The sequence below is a fragment of the Myxocyprinus asiaticus genome, chromosome 10 (assembly GCF_019703515.2).
Source record: "Myxocyprinus asiaticus isolate MX2 ecotype Aquarium Trade chromosome 10, UBuf_Myxa_2, whole genome shotgun sequence".
NCBI lineage: Eukaryota > Metazoa > Chordata > Actinopteri > Cypriniformes > Catostomidae > Myxocyprinus > Myxocyprinus asiaticus.
This window is the reverse complement of record NC_059353.1, coordinates 4,913,434-4,931,949: the sequence shown is the minus strand read 5'-3', so window position 1 is coordinate 4,931,949 and position 18,516 is coordinate 4,913,434. Positions and strand designations below refer to the sequence as shown.

General features: G+C 39.7%; 1 protein-coding gene across 2 annotated transcripts in view; it reads right to left on the bottom strand.

Annotated features, from left to right (window-relative positions):
• The window catches only part of LOC127446825 (rap guanine nucleotide exchange factor 4-like), a 176,170-nt gene that overhangs the window by 101,807 nt on the left and 55,847 nt on the right, over positions 1-18,516 (bottom strand). For both annotated transcript variants that reach the window (XM_051708088.1, XM_051708090.1), the window contains exons 2-3: positions 9,998-10,140; positions 9,488-9,576 (exon numbers count right to left, since the gene is read on the bottom strand). In XM_051708088.1, the coding sequence (XP_051564048.1) occupies positions 9,488-9,576; positions 9,998-10,140 (232 nt within the window). The remainder of the gene's footprint in view (positions 1-9,487; positions 9,577-9,997; positions 10,141-18,516) is intronic.

Genomic DNA, 18,516 nt, shown 5'->3' with positions numbered 1-18,516 from the left:
ATTTCCCAGCATGCTCAGCGTGTAGTAGTTCATTATATTGATACTATATTTAATATAATAATGTAACTATATTTTTCAATTTAATATTCTCAACATAATATATTTAAGGCAATCCGTTTCCTTAAACCATTTGCATTCTAACTTCTATGAATATTTAGACATTATTAGATATATTAACAGAACTCCAACTGATTTATGTTTTCTTAAAGAAATGAATTAATGCAATAAACTAAAATCTTTATACTTAATACTTAAATTTAAGTGTAGTTAACTCAATTTAAATACATTTACATTACTCATACATATAAGTTTTAAAACTTAAATGGTTTAAGGCAATATGAGCAAAAAAAAAAAAAAGAGTTAACAGAATACATTCCACGACATACTTCATCTGGGAACATAAACAACTACGGGTTTTTTTAAAACAAGTACAAAAGTTACTTGGTATATATAGCACTTACAGTTGAAAAGAGCCGTTCTTGGACAGTTTTTTTTTTATTCAACATTTTGAATCTGATAAGGATTCCTCTTAAGGATTCTGGTTCCTTAACGATTCCTTTCACAATCATTTTAGTACTTTTGAGGAAGAAATATTTGGAAATAAGAAATCCAGTTCTTATTGTTTAGGGTGTACTGCCCTCAGCAGTCTGTTACCAAATGAGATAATTTCATATTTTAACAAAACTTATTTATTATAAAATTGTAATAAAATTTAAATAATGACAACAACACTCATAATGTGTATACACTGATGAGCCAAAACATTATGACCACCTGCCTAATATGCTGCTGGTCCTCCGCGTGCCGCCAAAACAGCATCGACCCGCTGAGGCATGGACTCTACAAGACCTCTGAAGGTACCCTGTGGTACAGTATCTGGCACCAAGACATTAGCAGTAGATCCTTCAAGTCCTGTATGTTGCGAGGTGGAGCCGCCGTGGATCGTTGTTAGTCCAGCACATCCCATAGATGCTCAATCAGATCGAGATCTGAGATCTAGGGAATTTGGAGGCCAGGGCAACACCTTCAACTCTTCATCATGTTCCTCAAACCATTCCTGAAGGAGGTGTGCAGTGTGGCAGGGCGCATTTTCTTGCTGAAAGAGGCCACTGCCATCAGGGAATACCATTGCCATGAAGGGGGTGTACCTGGTCTGCAACGATGTTTAGGTAAGTGGCACTTGTCAAATTGACATCCACATGAATTGTCGGACCCAGGGTTTCCCAGCAGAACATTGCCCAGAGCATCACACTCCCTCCACCGGCTTGTCGTCTTCCCACAGTGCATCTTGATGCCATCACTTCTCCAGGTAAACAGCGCACATGTACACGGCTGTCCACGTGATGTAAAAGAAAACGGGACTCATCAGACTAGGTGACCTTCTTCCACTGCTCCAAGGTCCAGTTCTGACACTTGTGTGCCCATCATAGGCGCTTTCGACGGTGGACAGGGGTCATCATGAGCACTCTATCCGGTGTGAGGCTACGTAGCCCCAGATGCAGCAGGGTGCGATACACTATGTGTTGTGACACATTCCTACCGTAACCATCATTACAATTTTCTGTGACTTGTGCCACAGTAGACCTTCTGTCGGTTCCGACCAGACGGGATAGCCTTCATTGCCCTCGCTCAACGATGAGCTTTGGGCGCCCAATATCCTGTCGTCGGTTTGTGGTTTGTCCCTCCTCGGACCACTGTCGGTAGGTACTCATCACTGCTGATTACGAGCACCTCACAAGTCTTGCCGTTTCAGAGATGCTCTGACCCAGTCGTCTGGCCATAACAATTTGGCCCTTGTCAAAGTCGCTTAGGTCTTTATTCCTGCCCATTTCTCCTGCATTCAACACGTTGACTACAAGAATTGATTGTTTGTTTACCATCTAATCTACACAGACATTGACATGTGGCCTTGTTAGGAGATGATCAACATTATTCGCTTCACCGAACAGGCTTATGAGTGGTCATAATGTTTTGGCTCATCTGTGTATTTAACTAGCCTACACTAGGGCTGCCCCCTGAGAGTCGACCAAACGTTAGTCGATGAGAAGAGTCTTGGTCGACCAAGTTTTGATTGGTCGGTTGGTCGCAGAGCTGACGGTGGTTCTGCAGACAGTGCAGAGCAGTGTCTTCATGGTAAGTAGTTAACTAGTTTGTGAAATACATACTGAAAAGTTATTAAATAATGACCCCATCATTTTCCCTTTTTAATATAACTAATATAACGTTAACCCTGTCCCTGACAACCATGTCACTCATGTTTATCATATTTGTATTGTTATGCCAGCTATAGTTTGTCAGTGCAGTAAGTAATGTAGCAAATTGAAAGGTAAGCATTAGAGCAGGGATCGGAAACCTTTTTGACATGGAGTGCCATTTTTTTATTTTCCTAGTTAATGGCTGTGACGACGTCCACCCCAACAACACAATACTAACATTTTAACTTAGGAAGAGTTCAGTAATGAATATTTGGTGGAATAACCCTGATTTTCAATCCCAGCTTTCATGTGTCTTTGCACGCTTTCCACCAGTCTTTCACATTGCTGACTTTATGCCACTCCTGGCGCAAAGATTCAAGCAGGAATTTATCAGACACTGGAATGGAATATTGTGCGCCGTTTTGCGGCCCTCTTCAGCCTGTCATGAGCCGTTCAGCTTATCATGGCCCGTTCGCCCCATTTCTCGGCTGGCCCACCGGGAAAAGTTCCAGTTCTCCCTATGGACAGTCCGCCCCTGTGTAGAGATACTGATTTAAGAAGCATTTGGTGTGGTCTCTTAATTTTTTATGTGCATGTATGTGATTTTCTGTGACGAGACAGGAGAGGAATGAGGATCTAAATGCAGCCTTTTTAATAAAATAAAGGTAAACCAGGTAACTCAGAACATAATGAAACAAAACATAGGGAACAAAGCACAGCATAATACAGATGAAGACTGACAAAGAAACCAGGGGAAAACAAGGGCTTAAATACACAAGGGAAAACAAGGGAACGAGGAACACCTGGGGAAACAATCAGGGGAAAACCAATCATGAAAAGAAACTACAAAGGACTATAAAACTAACAGGAAACAGGAACAGGGAACTAAACCAGAATTTCAACATAAGTCAATACAAAAAACAGGGAACACGTGACAGGTCGGGCTCTAGTTTTTGTACTATTTTATGTTTTAATCACAGATGTATAGGCTGCAGAGTTGCGTTCACAATGAACTGCTCTGTGGAAATAAAGTGAACTGAACTCAAAGCACCTCCTGAGCTGAGATGTCTGAGGTCATTTGCAGCACTCGTAGACGATACTGTTCTTGCAAAACAAAAGAAAGAGTGAGAACCTTTTACATGCGTGTGTTCCACGAGACTGCAGGCCTCCGTACAAACAGCGTGTCATACATGCACATAGACGCTTTTCTGTCATCTGTTCTTGATAATATAATAAAGTGTGTTTCTTCAAGCGCGTGTCTGTGTGTCTACTGGCAAATTATTAGTAATATTAATTTGATAATAATAATAGCCTAATAATAATAATAATTTAATACATTAATGGGAAAACGAGCCAAATATCGTTTTAACATCATTAAAGGCATCAGCTATTGGCGATCACTCTGACCATCGTTGATCCCCGAGATCATCGTCTGTCGGCACAACCCTAATGTGCATTTCTCTCTATAAATGAACAAAATGTTCAGACAGTCTCCTTGCTGGTTTTTCTGACACATTCAGAATCATTACCTCTTTTCTCGGTGTCGCTGCAGCTCGCTTCGTGTGTGTGCTTGTAAAATATATATTTTAAAGGCTCATTATTATGGTTTAGTATTTCTCTGTAATGTAGAACAGTGTTAGCAATGTTATGTATAACCTTCTTTCTAAGCCCTGGAACTCAAACCATTTTCTGATGCCCCCCAAAATATATATTTAATAATTAAATTAATATCATAAACGCGCGACAACTAGTCGACTAATGGCTTAAATTAATGCCTACTAGTCGACTAGGAAAGTAGAGTTAAGTTTGTGTTGATATTTGATGAAAGCCTTAAAGGGTCATGAAACAGCCCTCATTCAGCTCAAGTCCACCTCATAACTGTTTTGAAAATGCAACTCAACTGGGCGTGGACAGCTGTGACAACAAGGGCCCCTACCCTAGTGGGTGGGGTCAGGCGGGGGAGAAAGAGGGGAGCAATCTGTCATCTCATTTGCCCATGCCGACTCTTACTAAATATAAGGATAAAGTATGACAAATTGTAAGATTTGTATAGCTGGCAAAGTTAAAGTCTAAATATGCTGAACGGCGTCAGTTTTTCCCCTTTAAGGATCACAATACCGCCTGTTTCAAACATTTTCAAAAGATACAGCCATTGGAGTGAGGGAAGAAGGAACACAACTGTCTGATCCAGTCACTCAGCATTATTTCACTAATGCAGTTAACGGCATCAAAGATTCTCACAGTTGCTCATAACAAAATGAATGCATAAAGTATACACTGTTTTGTAAGCTCACAATACATTACACAGAATCACACTGGTCTTTTATATCTGTAATTTAATGCACAAGTAAATGCCAAGCCATATGTACTCTGTATTAAAAATATGTGAATGTTTTTTACACTTAAATAACTTTTGAGACTTATTCCAAGACATTCACAAATATAAGTGCTTAGATCAGTTAACACACTTACATTAAGGATGGATGGATGGATGGACAGACAGACAGGGTTTGTGTGTCTGGGACAATCAATGTAAACCGCGTCTCAAATGAGCCCCAGTCAGAGACAGTCCACCTCACCGCATATCTCAAAACACTCATGTTAATAAATACGTGCTGCACGAACATTTCAAATGTTTTGGCAATGATTGAAAGACTATCCTGTCTGTCTTTCAGCAGTGCGCAGTGGGGGGGACTTGCATCAGTATTGACACCGAGGCTCTTGAGAGTTTGAAGCACTGGTCATGTGGTTTAATTAATAATCATGAAACAGCCCGTTCTAATAAGATAAGGCCACGCAGTCTCATTAATATTTATGAGACACTGATGACGCTATGATGCACTATAGTACAGGGACACGTCACATCATGTGAGGAGCTCTTGTGCTTCTATGGGAGACTGTTAAATTGCCAATTTTTTCACATATCTCTTTAGATCCATTCGAAACCCCAGTTGGGAAACTGTGCTTTTTATCACATCCTTCTTCACGTAACTTTAGAATTAGGTCTCTTTTCCAAAAGAAGCTTGAAACAATTCCATATGTTGTGTCATACTGGGAGAACTTTGTTAAAAATGTTGATTGGAAAAAAGTATGGACATTGCCTCTTAAATAAATAATAACTAACAAAGTAAGGGAAGTATCGTTTAAATTATTACATAGATTTTACCCAGCCAAAGTATATTTAAAGAGATTTAAATTAGATATAGATACAAATTGCTCTATTTGTGGTGCCCCTAATGAAACTGCTCTACATATCTTTTGGGACTGTCCTTATACTCAATTATTTTGGATAGATTTTTGTAAGTTTATTAACCAGAACTTACTCTTGGGTTTTTCAATGTTCTTTAAGGATTTGCTGTTTGGTTTCTATAGCATCAACAAAGAAAAAAAGAATGAGTATTTTCTTATTAATTTATTATTGCCACACTCACATTCATCGATGTAAATTCAGTCATCAAAAACCCTTATTTATTATTTAAAAAAACAAACATTCGAGCAATAAATCCAAACTATTTCACCTTCAAAGAACTCCAAAGCCCTTAATATAGTAAACCTGTGCTACCTCTTTAAATTGTTTTATTAAACTTTGGTATGTAATACATTATATATGTATATTTGGTGCTTCTCGCTTATATTTGTATGTACTACTTTTATTAAGTTTGTACATCTGTATTTGTTATTTATGTATGTTTTTACTTGGCAATAAAAAATGTTCACAAAAAAAAAAAACGTTGAAAAAAACATGTGACGTTGACTCGATGTTGATTTTAAACCCGGAAGATGAAAATAGTGCAAAAAAATCCCTAAATTAACCACTTTCTTCTTAAAATTTTAAATAATGGATACTTACTTCGTCTTCTATCCTGTGTAACACATACATATCTGGTAACATCTCAGAAAATGTAGTTTAGTGTTTCATGACCCGAACATCCAGTCAGTAATTAATCCGGTTTCACAAGTTGGAAATGAATGACTGGCGGTACAGTAAGTTTTTGAGTCACTAAATAACTTTTTACAAAGTTACAAAGTGTATCAAGATTGAAAAAATAAATTCTTTTTTTACTGAATATTGATGGAGCAACATAATTTGTGTGAAAACCCTACACTTGGGGTAAAAGGGCCCCACCTTTGGGGTAAAAGGCTCCCAGGGGGGTTATAGTTATATTGTGTAAATATAAGGACAATAGTTAAAAGGGCATTTTAAACATTTTTCAACTAATTAAAATACTTTTGAAACAGCAAAATGTTTTTACCCCAAATACTATCCTTTCACTTATTAGACAGTTACTAAAAACATTTGATTGAATCACCTTGAACAAAACTGAAAATGACAAATAAGTATTTTGTCTCAAAATAAATGTGATAATTTCAGGGATTCTCTCTAACTCATTATATCTTACAGGTGTCAAGTCAACCTGCTAAATAATGCAAAGCAATAATAGTTCATCATCATTCATAATGACAAAACCAGTGAATGTAAAAGATACAATTCAGCCAACCACTTATATGTTCTATTGTCATTTCTTTGGCTCAGAACAGAGCATGTGAGCGGAGCGGAGCATTGAGTGGAGCGGTGATAATTCCACCTGAGTGGAGAGCACCTTTTTGAAGATTCCACTCCGCTCTCTCAGGCCTCAGCGCCACTCGCTCAATCCAGATTGTGCTTTGTGATATGCTGGTTTGGGATTCAGCTCAAACATTGTTTTAGTGAAGTTGCAAACCTTATAGCCTAAATAAATGCAAAGTATAAATCAAAGTTAAGAATGAGGAAATCAAAAGGGAGTGTGGAGAGACCGTGAGAATTAGCAAATATTCCTTTTGAAATCATACGTGTCACACTGCCAGAGAGCACGAGGATGTGCTACATGAACATGGTAGCGCAGCAAAAGGTGAGCTAGTAGACTACACTACTGTTTGATAATAAATTAATAGATAAGTAATGTATCTTGTTGTTTTGCCATCATGTCAGCGCAGATGCGAGCCCGGTTATGCAGGGTTGCGAACGTTAGAACACCCTCAATTGAATATGTAAGCTTTATAATACTGTATATTGGCAAAGCATTTTTCCTTGAATCCCGGCGAACACACACAAAATCCCTGCATCAAAACCAATAAACATGTATGATCTTGCAGATCAGTGTGTCCTAATTTGCAGGCGGAGCATTCTGCTTTCATACCTCCATTGTACAACTGAGCATTTGATTGGTAAAGATTTCCGCTCTCGCATAGAGAATTTCTATTTTATCTCACTTAATCGACCGACTGTTGCTTTCGATTTCTGCTTCGGGATAAAGTGGCACATAACTGCCGGTCAGTTTCCCAAAGCCAAATCCACACCTTAACGATAAGTGAAACTGACTCTAGATTAGTAGTTGCAGATAAAATCTCCAACATCACTTGCTGCACTCATGCGCAGAGAAAAATCTATAAATGATTATAGCCTACATTAGAAAAAAAATAAAACTTTTCTTAAACGAATGCAGTGTAATTTGTGAATTCAATTGTTTTTTTTTTTTGGGATCATTAAACAAGATTTCATCTAATTTACAGTACTGTGCAAAAGTTTTAGGCACTTGTGAAAAATGTTGCATAGTGAGGATTTCTTTGAAAATACTGACATAAATTGTTTTCATTTGTCACTTAATGTCATACAAAGTCTAATAAACATAAAAAAGCTAAATCAATATTTGGTGTGACCACCTTTGTCTTTAAAACAGCACCAATTCTCCTAGGTACACCTGGACACAGTTTTTCTTGGTTGTTGGCAGATAGGATGTTCCAAGCTTCTTGGAGAATTCACCACAGTTCTTCTATCTATTTAGGCTGTCTCAATTGCTTCTGTCTCTTTATGTAATCTCAGACTGACACGATGTTCAGTGGGGGGCTCTGTGGGGCCATGCAATCTGTTGCAGGACTACATGGTCTTCTGTTCTATTCTATTCTATTCAATTCTATTTGCAGAAGGAATGTTTGGGAGTCTAAAATGTATATTACCTATTGACACACTACAGCTAAAGATATAAATAACCATCTTAAGACAAATGTTTTTGTTAAAATGCTTTTGCACATTACTGTATATATTGGACAAAATCTGACTTTATGCAGGACGAATATTTTTTATTTGTTAAATTCATGGTTAAACCCTGCTGTACATATAAAGAGCGCATGCACAACACATGATCGTTTGACATATAAAGTCCAGATTCACTTTATAATGCTTTAAAAATATCAAGGAAAAACAAAGGGGGCACATGGTATCTACTAATATAATCATTATTATATAAATATCCACAGTCCTTTAGATTGCGATCTGTACATATACATTTGTAGGGAATATTAATAAAGCAACAACACTGAAAAAGAGAAAAACATTCACTGCTGTTTTCTGGATAACTTAATACATCCTTTAAAACTGAACACAAAATGAGGAAGAGAAATTACTCATTTTAATTTACAGACCCAAAGTCTATTAATGTATCAAATCTACAGTATAATCATTCCGTGAAGACAACTGAAAAACAATTTTGAATTTCACTTTTACCCGCAATATTTTTCCTGGTACCACTCCATGTTTTCATTATTGCCATAAACGACTCGAACAAACTTTAAAGTTGAACAGATTGTGTTTTTCTGGGTCGGATGTATCACTCAGGTCCAGTTTAAACTGAAAAGCGCAAATTTGCGCATGTGCGAGGTTCCGTGCCAACACACATATGTTTTATCACTTGTAGAGCATGTTTGATGACTTGTTTAAAGTAAATAGAGGTAATTAGAACTGAAAACAAATGTTATGGCATTATTTAAAGATGTTTAATGACATATGTGCTAACAGAGAAATATTTAACTGATTATAAATGATAATGAAGGTCTGGTAGACCCGATTATCTAACAGCAGTTGTAAACCAGTCCAAAATAAACAGAAAGAATTTATATACTAAAACACAACAATACAATCACATAATTTCAGATGTGTACGTTACTAATCATTTGATAATTTAATAAATGTTGGCCTATAGTCTATATTTCACCCAGAGGGGCACCTCAGCCCATGTGGGCAAAGGGGCAGAGAAATTTAATGTCAGAGCGGGATTTGAGCGAACGCTTTTTTACCGGTGAGCGGTACTGAGCGGAGCGTCTGCTTGGGCCGTGAGCGGTTGAGTGGAGCGCACACGCATGGAGCGGGTTATTGAGCGGAGTGTCACACAGCTCCACTTTGCTCACATGCTCTGGCTCAGAAACAGGATAAGTGCTGTTATCTAGTGTATAAAAGCAGGACTGATGTGATAATATACCTGATGGTTTGCTGTTTCGGAGACTTTGACATCCAGCGATCCAGACAAGACAGCATACCAGTTAGTGCCAATATCACCCTGTCTGTACACTAACACACACACACACAGAAGATCATATTATAACATCAGACTTTGAGTCAGATCACAATCACATATGTGCCTTTACAATTAATATTATTCTGTCAACCAATGTTTGTTTTCATAGCGTTCTAAGCATGTTTTCAATCAGATAAGGGGTGCCCCGAACTCAGTGTCAGATGTATATTTATTACTTTTTAATTCTTATTTTTAGTTTTCATTTTAAAATGAACTTTTAAAACTAACCATTTATTTTCTTTATCATTTTCATGAAAAGCACTTATCATTGTGTATGAAATGTGCCTTATACTGTAAATAAACTTGTCTTGACATGAATATGTGTATGAATTGAGAATGAATGCATGCATGTGATGGTTCTGTGTGTATGTGTGTGTGTGTGTGTGTGTGTGTGTGTGTGTGTGTTTGACTGACATGTAATGCCTTTCTCCAGACATTCATAGAAACCACACAGACAGATCTTCTGGAGTAGAGTGGGGTGGAACTTCTCAAAGGCCTTCACACTCTTCAGACGGGCCAAGATAATGTCCACATCCTCCCCTGAGCGTTCCTCTGGTCTATACACACAGAAACACACATACAAAACATTAACACAAACACATTCAAGGAATTCTTCACACAAAAATGAAAACCTGCCACTGAAAGTGACAAAAATGTCCCCGCAATTTGAAAATGTGTGGTCAAAAATGCCCCCCTAATGAATTTCTTTATTTCGTATTTGTAACATCAGATATATTTCTTAATATTCTATTCTAGGTTGAGTATACTAATTATCAAATGAAATTAATTGATGTTCTTTTAATTTATAGGTAACAGCTTATCTGATTATCCCTTTAAGCTCTGAAGGTGTTTTTAATGAATCTGGTCACTGGTGCTGTTAGAATGTTTGGGCTCCCTGACCGCTTTGCATTTTGGGCCCCCTATCTTATTGCAACCCGTACAACATTTTTTTTTTTTTAATTAAACGTGAACATAAGCATGATTGCATATTCAATAAAAGACACTAAAAACAAACTTGAGTTTGAAAAGTTCATTAAAATAGCTTAATGCTTTTAATAGAAATAACTATACGACTTCCGGGTTGAAGCATGTAGAGGAAGGATGTGCATAAGAGTCTCCCGATTACTTAAACATTTAAATTACTTTAAAGCCCTTTTTATTTAATGTAGACTACTTTCTACTGTTTGTATACCGTTTTCTTAAATTCTTGTGGAAATGCACAACTCAAGTTCGAAAAAATGACTCTGATTCAAAGAAAACTATGCTAAGTAGTAAAGGTATGCACATGGCAGCTGCCTCTGCTAACAACGAGCTAGTGCCCATGAGCATGCTATCGGTGGAGCTAGAATGGCAACGCGAGTATCTGAAGGAAGACATGAAAATGCTCATCCAAACCTCTCTAGCTCCTATTCAGTAATCCATTGCTGCCTTCCAGGAAAAAGAACATACTGGATGGATGTATTACCTCCGCTGAAGTCACAGTTGGTGAAAACTTCAAAGCTCTGGCTAAAGCAGAGGCCTCTATCTCAGAGTTAAAAGCGGTGAATGATACGCTCATAGACCACATTGATGACCTGGAAAACTGCTCACGCAGAGCAAACCTCTGCATAATTTATTTATTTTTCCTCCCAATTTGGAATGCCCAATTCCCAATGTGCTTTTAAGTCTTTGTGGCTGTGTAGTGATTCACCTCAGTCTGGGTGGTGGAGGACAAATCCCAGTTGCCTCCGCGTCTGAGATCATCAACCTGCGCATCTTATCACGTGGCTTGTTGAGCGCATTGCCATGGAGACATAGCGCTTGTGGAGGCTTCACACCATCCACCGTGGCACCCACACTCAACTCACCATGCGTCCCACCGAGAACGAACCACATTATAGTGACCACAAGGAGTTTACCCCATGTGACTCTACCCTTCCTAGCAACCGGGCCAATTTGGTTGCTTAGGAGACCTGGCTGGAGTTACTCAGCACGCCCTGGGATTCAAACTAGTGAGCTAGTGAACTCCAGGGGTGGTAGCCAGCGTATTTTACCACTGAGCTACCCAGGCCCCAAACCTCTGCATAATTAATGTGCTGGAGGATAGTGAAAATGGGAATGGAATGGTGACTTTTGTTTCCACTTTGCTGAAGGAGGTTATGGGGGAACAAGTGTTGCAGATGCCACCTGAACTTGAGAGAGCGCATCGTACACTAGCACCTTAAACTTGAGGGACAACAACCCTGACCTATCATTGTCTGTTTCCATCGCTATCAAGACAAGGAACGTGCTATGGACTGGGCCAGGAAACATGAACTGTGGTATAAGGAGAACATTTTGAGAGTTTATCCTGACTTGAGCACGAGGCTCTCCAAGAAGTGTTCAACTTTCAAGGGCATTAAAGCTGACCTCAATCAGAAAGGAATCCAATTCAGGCTTCTATATCCTGCCCACCTGCGGATCTCTTATGTAGGGGAGAACATAATCTTCGAATCAGCGTCTGAAGCTGATGCCTTCTATGCTTAGCGGATAGAAGGAAAAAATGCTACAGATAAGTAAGATGGCTGACTTAGCTAGAAAATAAATCCACTGAACTACTCTTTTACTGGTTAGTGCTGGGCTAGCTGGATGGCTGAATGCTAGCACCCTCTGGCTTTGCTTTCTTATCTAGCCAGCTACTGAACTATAATCATGATTTATGTTAAAATGACATTCATAGTGTGTTTTTTTTTTTTTTTTTTGTTCTCTATGGGTGCCAATGCCTGTTCCCAAACGTCGTAAATTTAAACTTTTCAGTCTTGGTAACATACTTGATGTAGCTAAACTAGCTAGCTACAGCAGTTATCTTTAGCGCCCAGTTATGTTAGCCTGTTTAGTGCTTCATGGTCTGCATAAATAGCGTTTGGACATGTTTAAAGATCTGCATTGGAGTTGCGGTTCGCACATATGGTCACGGACTCTTGTTAAAACCTGATAAACGTGTGGACTTTTCATCCATTCATTGGGACAGTATCATATTCTCTTGGAGGGGGAGGGCATGATTTTCTCTTTACATTTTGTTGGGAGTTCTCTGGAGCGAAGTAAAAGAATAGGTTACTTAGGATGTGTTACCGGATGGGTATGAACAAAGGGATTCTGATTTTCTCAGTAGCAGAGGCAAATACAGAAGGGGGTGTTTTGGGCTGTTCTACATTAATGACTGCTGTTTTGTGTGTGTGTGTGTGTGTGTGTGTGTGTGTGTGTGTGTGTTTCACATTCATTGTTTATTTGTATGGTGTTGTATGAATCTAGAGGACAGCGTGGAACTTGGTCTGTTACATTTCAAGATTAACAGTCATAGTCATTGCACCGAAGCTTACTTCACTGAATAACCACCGATGGGGGGGGGTCATATGAGCACTGGGGGATCAGTTGTCAGATTCGCATCCTGGAACGTAAAAGGACTGAATGGTCCAGTGAAAAGGCTTAATGTATTTCTTTCAAGAAACACATTTACGCAACTCAGACCACTTTAGATTAAAAAGGGATGGGTAGGGCAAATGTTTCATTCCACTTTCAATGCCAAAGCAAGAGGCACAGCTATTTTAATTAACAAAAAATTTCAGTTCTTTGCTGCTGAAATTATAGCTGATCTGCAAGGATGCTGTGTTATCGTATCTGTTAAACTTTTTTCTACTCCAGTCCTCTTAGTGAATGTTTATGGCCCTAACTGGGATGATGCTGCATTTGTACATAAGCTCATCTCTAAACTACCTAATCTGAATATGTACTACCTGATTCTGGGAGGTGACCTTTTTGTGTGATGGACCCTGTCTTAGAGCATTCTAACCTCAAGGTGAATACTTTGTTTACCATGGCCAAAAAACTTTCAGAGTTTATGAGCCAAGCAGGTTGTGTAGATCCCTGGCAATTTCATAATCCTCATAGCAAGGCTTTTTCTTTTTTCTCTAATGTACATCATTCATATTCTAGAATTGATTATTTTTCTTTCATAAAAACCTCCTTGGTTCCATAAACCAAGGAGGTTTTTATCAAAGAAAAATAATCAATTCAAGACCATGCACCTGTAACCCTTGTTTTTTAATTTGCGCTTAATTACACTAGCCGCCCTTTATGGCGTTTTAATACAACATTATTAAGCGATAAGATATTTTGCAACTTAATATCAACCCCTGTAGACAACTTTCTAAAATCAAATGTATCAGACTCAGTCTCCCCTACTCTCCTCTGGGAGACACTTAAAAGTAGTTCTTAGGGGAGAAATTATATCATAATCTACTCATCAAAACAAAGCCAGGAAAGAAAAGCAGCAACATCTTATTGATTCCATACTTGAAGTGGACAGCCTCTACTCCATAACTCCCACTACCAAACTCTATAAAGAAAGAATAGCTCTTCAAACTGAATATAATCTGGTTTCAACCTCTCAGACAGAGTGGCTCATTCTTCGGTCAAATGGTTTATTCTATGAACATGGGGAAAAAGCGGGTCGACTTTAGCACACCAACTCAAATCTAAATCAGCCTCTCAAATTATTCCTGAAATTAAAAATTTCTCAGGGGAAAAGACTATGAACCCTTTTAAGATTAATGATATATTTAGAAGTTATTACTCCAATTTATATAAATCGGAGTCGGAGATCAATCACTGATAGTTAATTTCTTTGATAAAATAGAGGTTCCTACTCTTTCCCCTGACCAAAGGGAGGAGATGGACCAACCTCTAGACCTTGAAGAAATCACTCATGCGATTTCTGCAATGCAGAGTGGGAAGTCCCCTGGGCCTGAATGCTTCCCAATCGAATTCACTAACTCTTTTATTGAAACCTGGCAAAGACATGTCTTAATGCAGTTCTTACCATCCAATTTCACTGCTAAATGCTGATGTGAAAGTACTTGCTAAAATATTAGCCCTCCAACTGGAGTCACACTTGGTTACCATCATCTCAATGGATCAGACAGGTTTTTATTAAAGATCGACACCTATACTCTAACATCCATCGACTACTCAATGTGCTTCACACCACTCCATCTCCTATAATCCAAGAGGTTGTTGTCTCCCTAGATGCAGAAAAAGCCGGGTAGAATGGGAATATCTGTTTTTCGCTATGAGAAAATTTGGATTTGGTGCCACATTTATTAAATGGGTTTGTTTACTTTATTCATCTTCACAAGCCTCGGTGATTATGAACAAATTACGCTCCCCAAGTTTTGTACTATCAAGAGGCACGTGACAGGGTTGCCCTCTAAGTCCCATTTTGTTCACTTTGGTCATATGGTCATATGGACTACTTTTAAGGTCTTTTTTGTCATTTTGTATCTTGACAGCTCCAGTCCCAATTTACTTTTATTTTATGAAAAAGAGCAGCTTAAATATTCTTCAAATATCTCCTTTTGTGTACAGTAGATACCTCAGGTTTGGAGTAACATGGGGCAAAGTAAATAATGGCAGAATATTTTCACCTTTAACGAACTATTCCTTTTCTGTACCACACACACACAAAATCTGTTAATGAAAATATTTTGCATTGTCAAGACAAACTTTGATGTTGGCTAGACAAAGCCTTTTCTGGATGGATGGATGGATGGATGGATGATTTATTACTTTTTTTATAATTATTTTGCACAATATTTACAAAACAAAATCACTCAAAAACATTTGAAAACAGAAAATGTGCAATAATTACTGACAAGGCTCTCAGATAATGCAGACAGCTAACACTTGGTCCATAATATTACCAGATAAATCAGCCTGGCTCAAAATATTTTAGTCTCTATGATATACTGGTCACTAAATATGACTTGGGCCCATCCTTCAATCTAAGTGTATACGATTTTTCACCCATTTTATCGTCCGCCACCATTCTTAGAAAAGCAATAACACACCTCTCCTCAGCAAGCCTCAATCAAATTAATGACTGAAGTATCATTATAATACTTTGCGTTAGGGGTTTGATTGTAGGATCAGCAGTTGTTGTATCTGCACTGCAAGAGGGACTGTTCTTAAATCACGGTTTAACTTTTTGGTCACTTTGACAGTGTAATGTGGCTTATGATGTAGAACTGTTTGCACAATAAATTTATTTTTGGTCTCTTAAACACGCACACGCACATGCTTACATGTGTAGCTCAGTTTGCACAGGTGTGTCTCACCTCCATGTGGACTGTGCATCTTGGAAGCAGACTTTTTAAACTGGAATCTGATCTTAAGGGATCATCCACCCAAAATGTAAAATTATGTCATCATTCACTCACCCTCATGTTGTTCCAAACCCAAATTAATTTTCTTAATTTTTTTCTTGACGTAGCCTCAAATACAGCCTCAAATACCATACACTTTTATTCATACAAATCAAGAATTGCACCTGTTTAAGTTTGCAAGACAGCTTTGACTGCTGCCTTTTTCTTGGCCTAGTGTGTGTGCAGGGGCGGATTATGACTAGCAAGGGCCCCAGTGCCGGGAACTGGATGAACCATCAAAGTAATATTTAATGAAAACTTAAACAAAAAGACACAAACATAAACACACACACTGCAGCTGTGTGTGGCTCTCTCTCTCTGGAACTGCCGCATCCGGCTCATCTTTATCCCTCTCCTCAGCTGATTAGCCCGATTGGGGCTGGGCATGCGCACTCATGGTCCGGCCCCATCCTCCTCCTCGTCACACACCTTAAAAGGATAGTTCACCCAAAAATGCAAATTCTCTCATCATTTACTCACCCTCATGCCATCCCAGATGTGTATGACTTTATTTCTTCAGCAGAACACAAACAAAGATTATAAGAAAAATATCTCAGCTCTGTAGGTCCATACAATACAAGTGAATGGTGACCAGAACTTTGAATGTCCAAAAATCACATAAAGGAAACATAAAAGTATAAATGTAATCCATAAGACTCCAGTGGTTAAATTCATATCTTCAGAAGCCATATAAGATGCGATAAGTAGGGATGCACCGATACCACTTTTTGTCTTCCAATCCAATTCCGATATCGGAAATCTCAGTATCGGCCGATACCGATCCCAAGCCGATACCAGTGTTGTTTTTTTGCATAATCAGTTTAGAATATCTTTACATTATTGTGTGGCACTAATTGGGAGTACTCTTTAATATGTAAAGAAACACAAACCTCTAACCTCACATTATTTCAATATAAATGTATAGTGTAACTCGATGTGGGGAGTAATACGAGTACCTTATCTCCCGGTGCAAATTCCCGCAGCCGAGTTCCCCTGTTATACAGTCGGCTCTGTCGTTCTTGAGCTTGGAGCAAATTCTCCTGTGTTAGTTGCCACAAATTGTGGAGTTTTGCTCTAAGATCAAGAACGTACTGAATTTCGTTTTTACTGTTTGAAGGTCTCTCCTCCCAAGCTTCGCGTATGACATCAAGCACGCCGCGTGGGCACCGCCCATACAGCAGCTCGAATGGGAAAAACCCAGTGGAGGCTTGTGGGACCTCTCGTACTGCGAATAACAGGGGATCGAGCCATTTGTCCCAATTTCTAGCATCCTCGTGCACAAAATTACGAATCATATTTTTAAGGGTTTTATTAAATCGCTCCACCAATCCATCTGTTTGTGGATGGTAAACGCTGGTGTGGATTGATTTAATGCCCAATAATTTGTAAAGCTCACGTAGTGTCCGTGACATAAAGGTTGTGCCCTGATCGGTGAGGATTTCTTTCGGGATCCCCACCCGGGAGATTATTTTGAAGAGTGCCTCCGCAACACTGTGTGCTGAGATGCTGCGTAGAGGCACTGCTTCCGGATATCGCGTTGCATAGTCCACTAGGACCAATACAAAGCGATGTCCGGGTGCTGACCGCTCTAATGGCCCGACTAGGTCCATTCCAATTCTCTCGAAGGGGACCTCGATCAGCAGAAGGGGGCGCAATGGCGCTTTTGGGGTGGCCAGTGGATTCACCAGCTGACATTCGCGGCATGCCGCACACCACCTGCGGACATCGCCGGCAATGCTCGGCCAATAAAAATGGGCTATTCAGTGTTCAGTGTTTTCCTTTCCCCTAGATGACCCGCCATGAGATTATAATGAGCCGCCTGTAAAACCATTTCCCGACGGCTCCGCAGTATTAAGAGCTCGGTTGTATCTTCCTTTGTTTGAGCATCCTGCGTCACTCTGTACAAATGCTCGTTTATAATTGCGAAATAAGGATATGAAAGTGCGACATTCAGCTGGAGCTGTTGACCATCGATCACTCTCACTTGGTCAAAAGCGTGCTTGAGGGTCTCGTCTCACGACTGCTCCAAACGGAAATCCCCTGAGGATGGGCGGGGCTGCAGCCTCACGTCATCCTGACGTGGAGCTGACGAAGACGGCCCCGGCTCCGCCTCCCCTGCCAGAGCATCGCACATTTCACATCTCATTGCTTTAGTGCAGGACCCATCCACGCATATTCCCTTTAATACATTCCTAAATTCAGGCCAATTAGTCCACAAAATCAGCAGATGGGTGAGACGGGAACTAACCGCGTCCTCCACTCTATGTTTTGTTCCCTGGAATTTAGTCACAAGGGTCACCATAGGGTAGTTGTGAATATCCCCATGCACACACTTCACCCTCACAGTTTTAGCTGTGCCTAAAGCCTCGTGTTGAATCAAGCATTGGTGGATAGTGGTTTGATTACAACCCGTGTCCACCAATGTTTGGTGAGTACCCCCCTTGACTCTTACCGGTATCCGATACGCTCCAGCCTAATCGGGGGCAGCCTGTGGAGTGTCGAGGATCTGGACCACCATTCCCAGCTCCATCACAGGGCATTGATCCCGGAAGTGTCCCAGATCCCCACAACTCCAGCAGACTGGCCCAGGCACCATGCCCGCACCTGTGCCTGCGGACACTTCCACCTGAGGGGGAGAGTGGCAGGGCACTGTCAATGCTGTTGGCATTGCAACACCCTGCACGCGGGGAACTGGCTTCAGTGGTGGGACTCCTC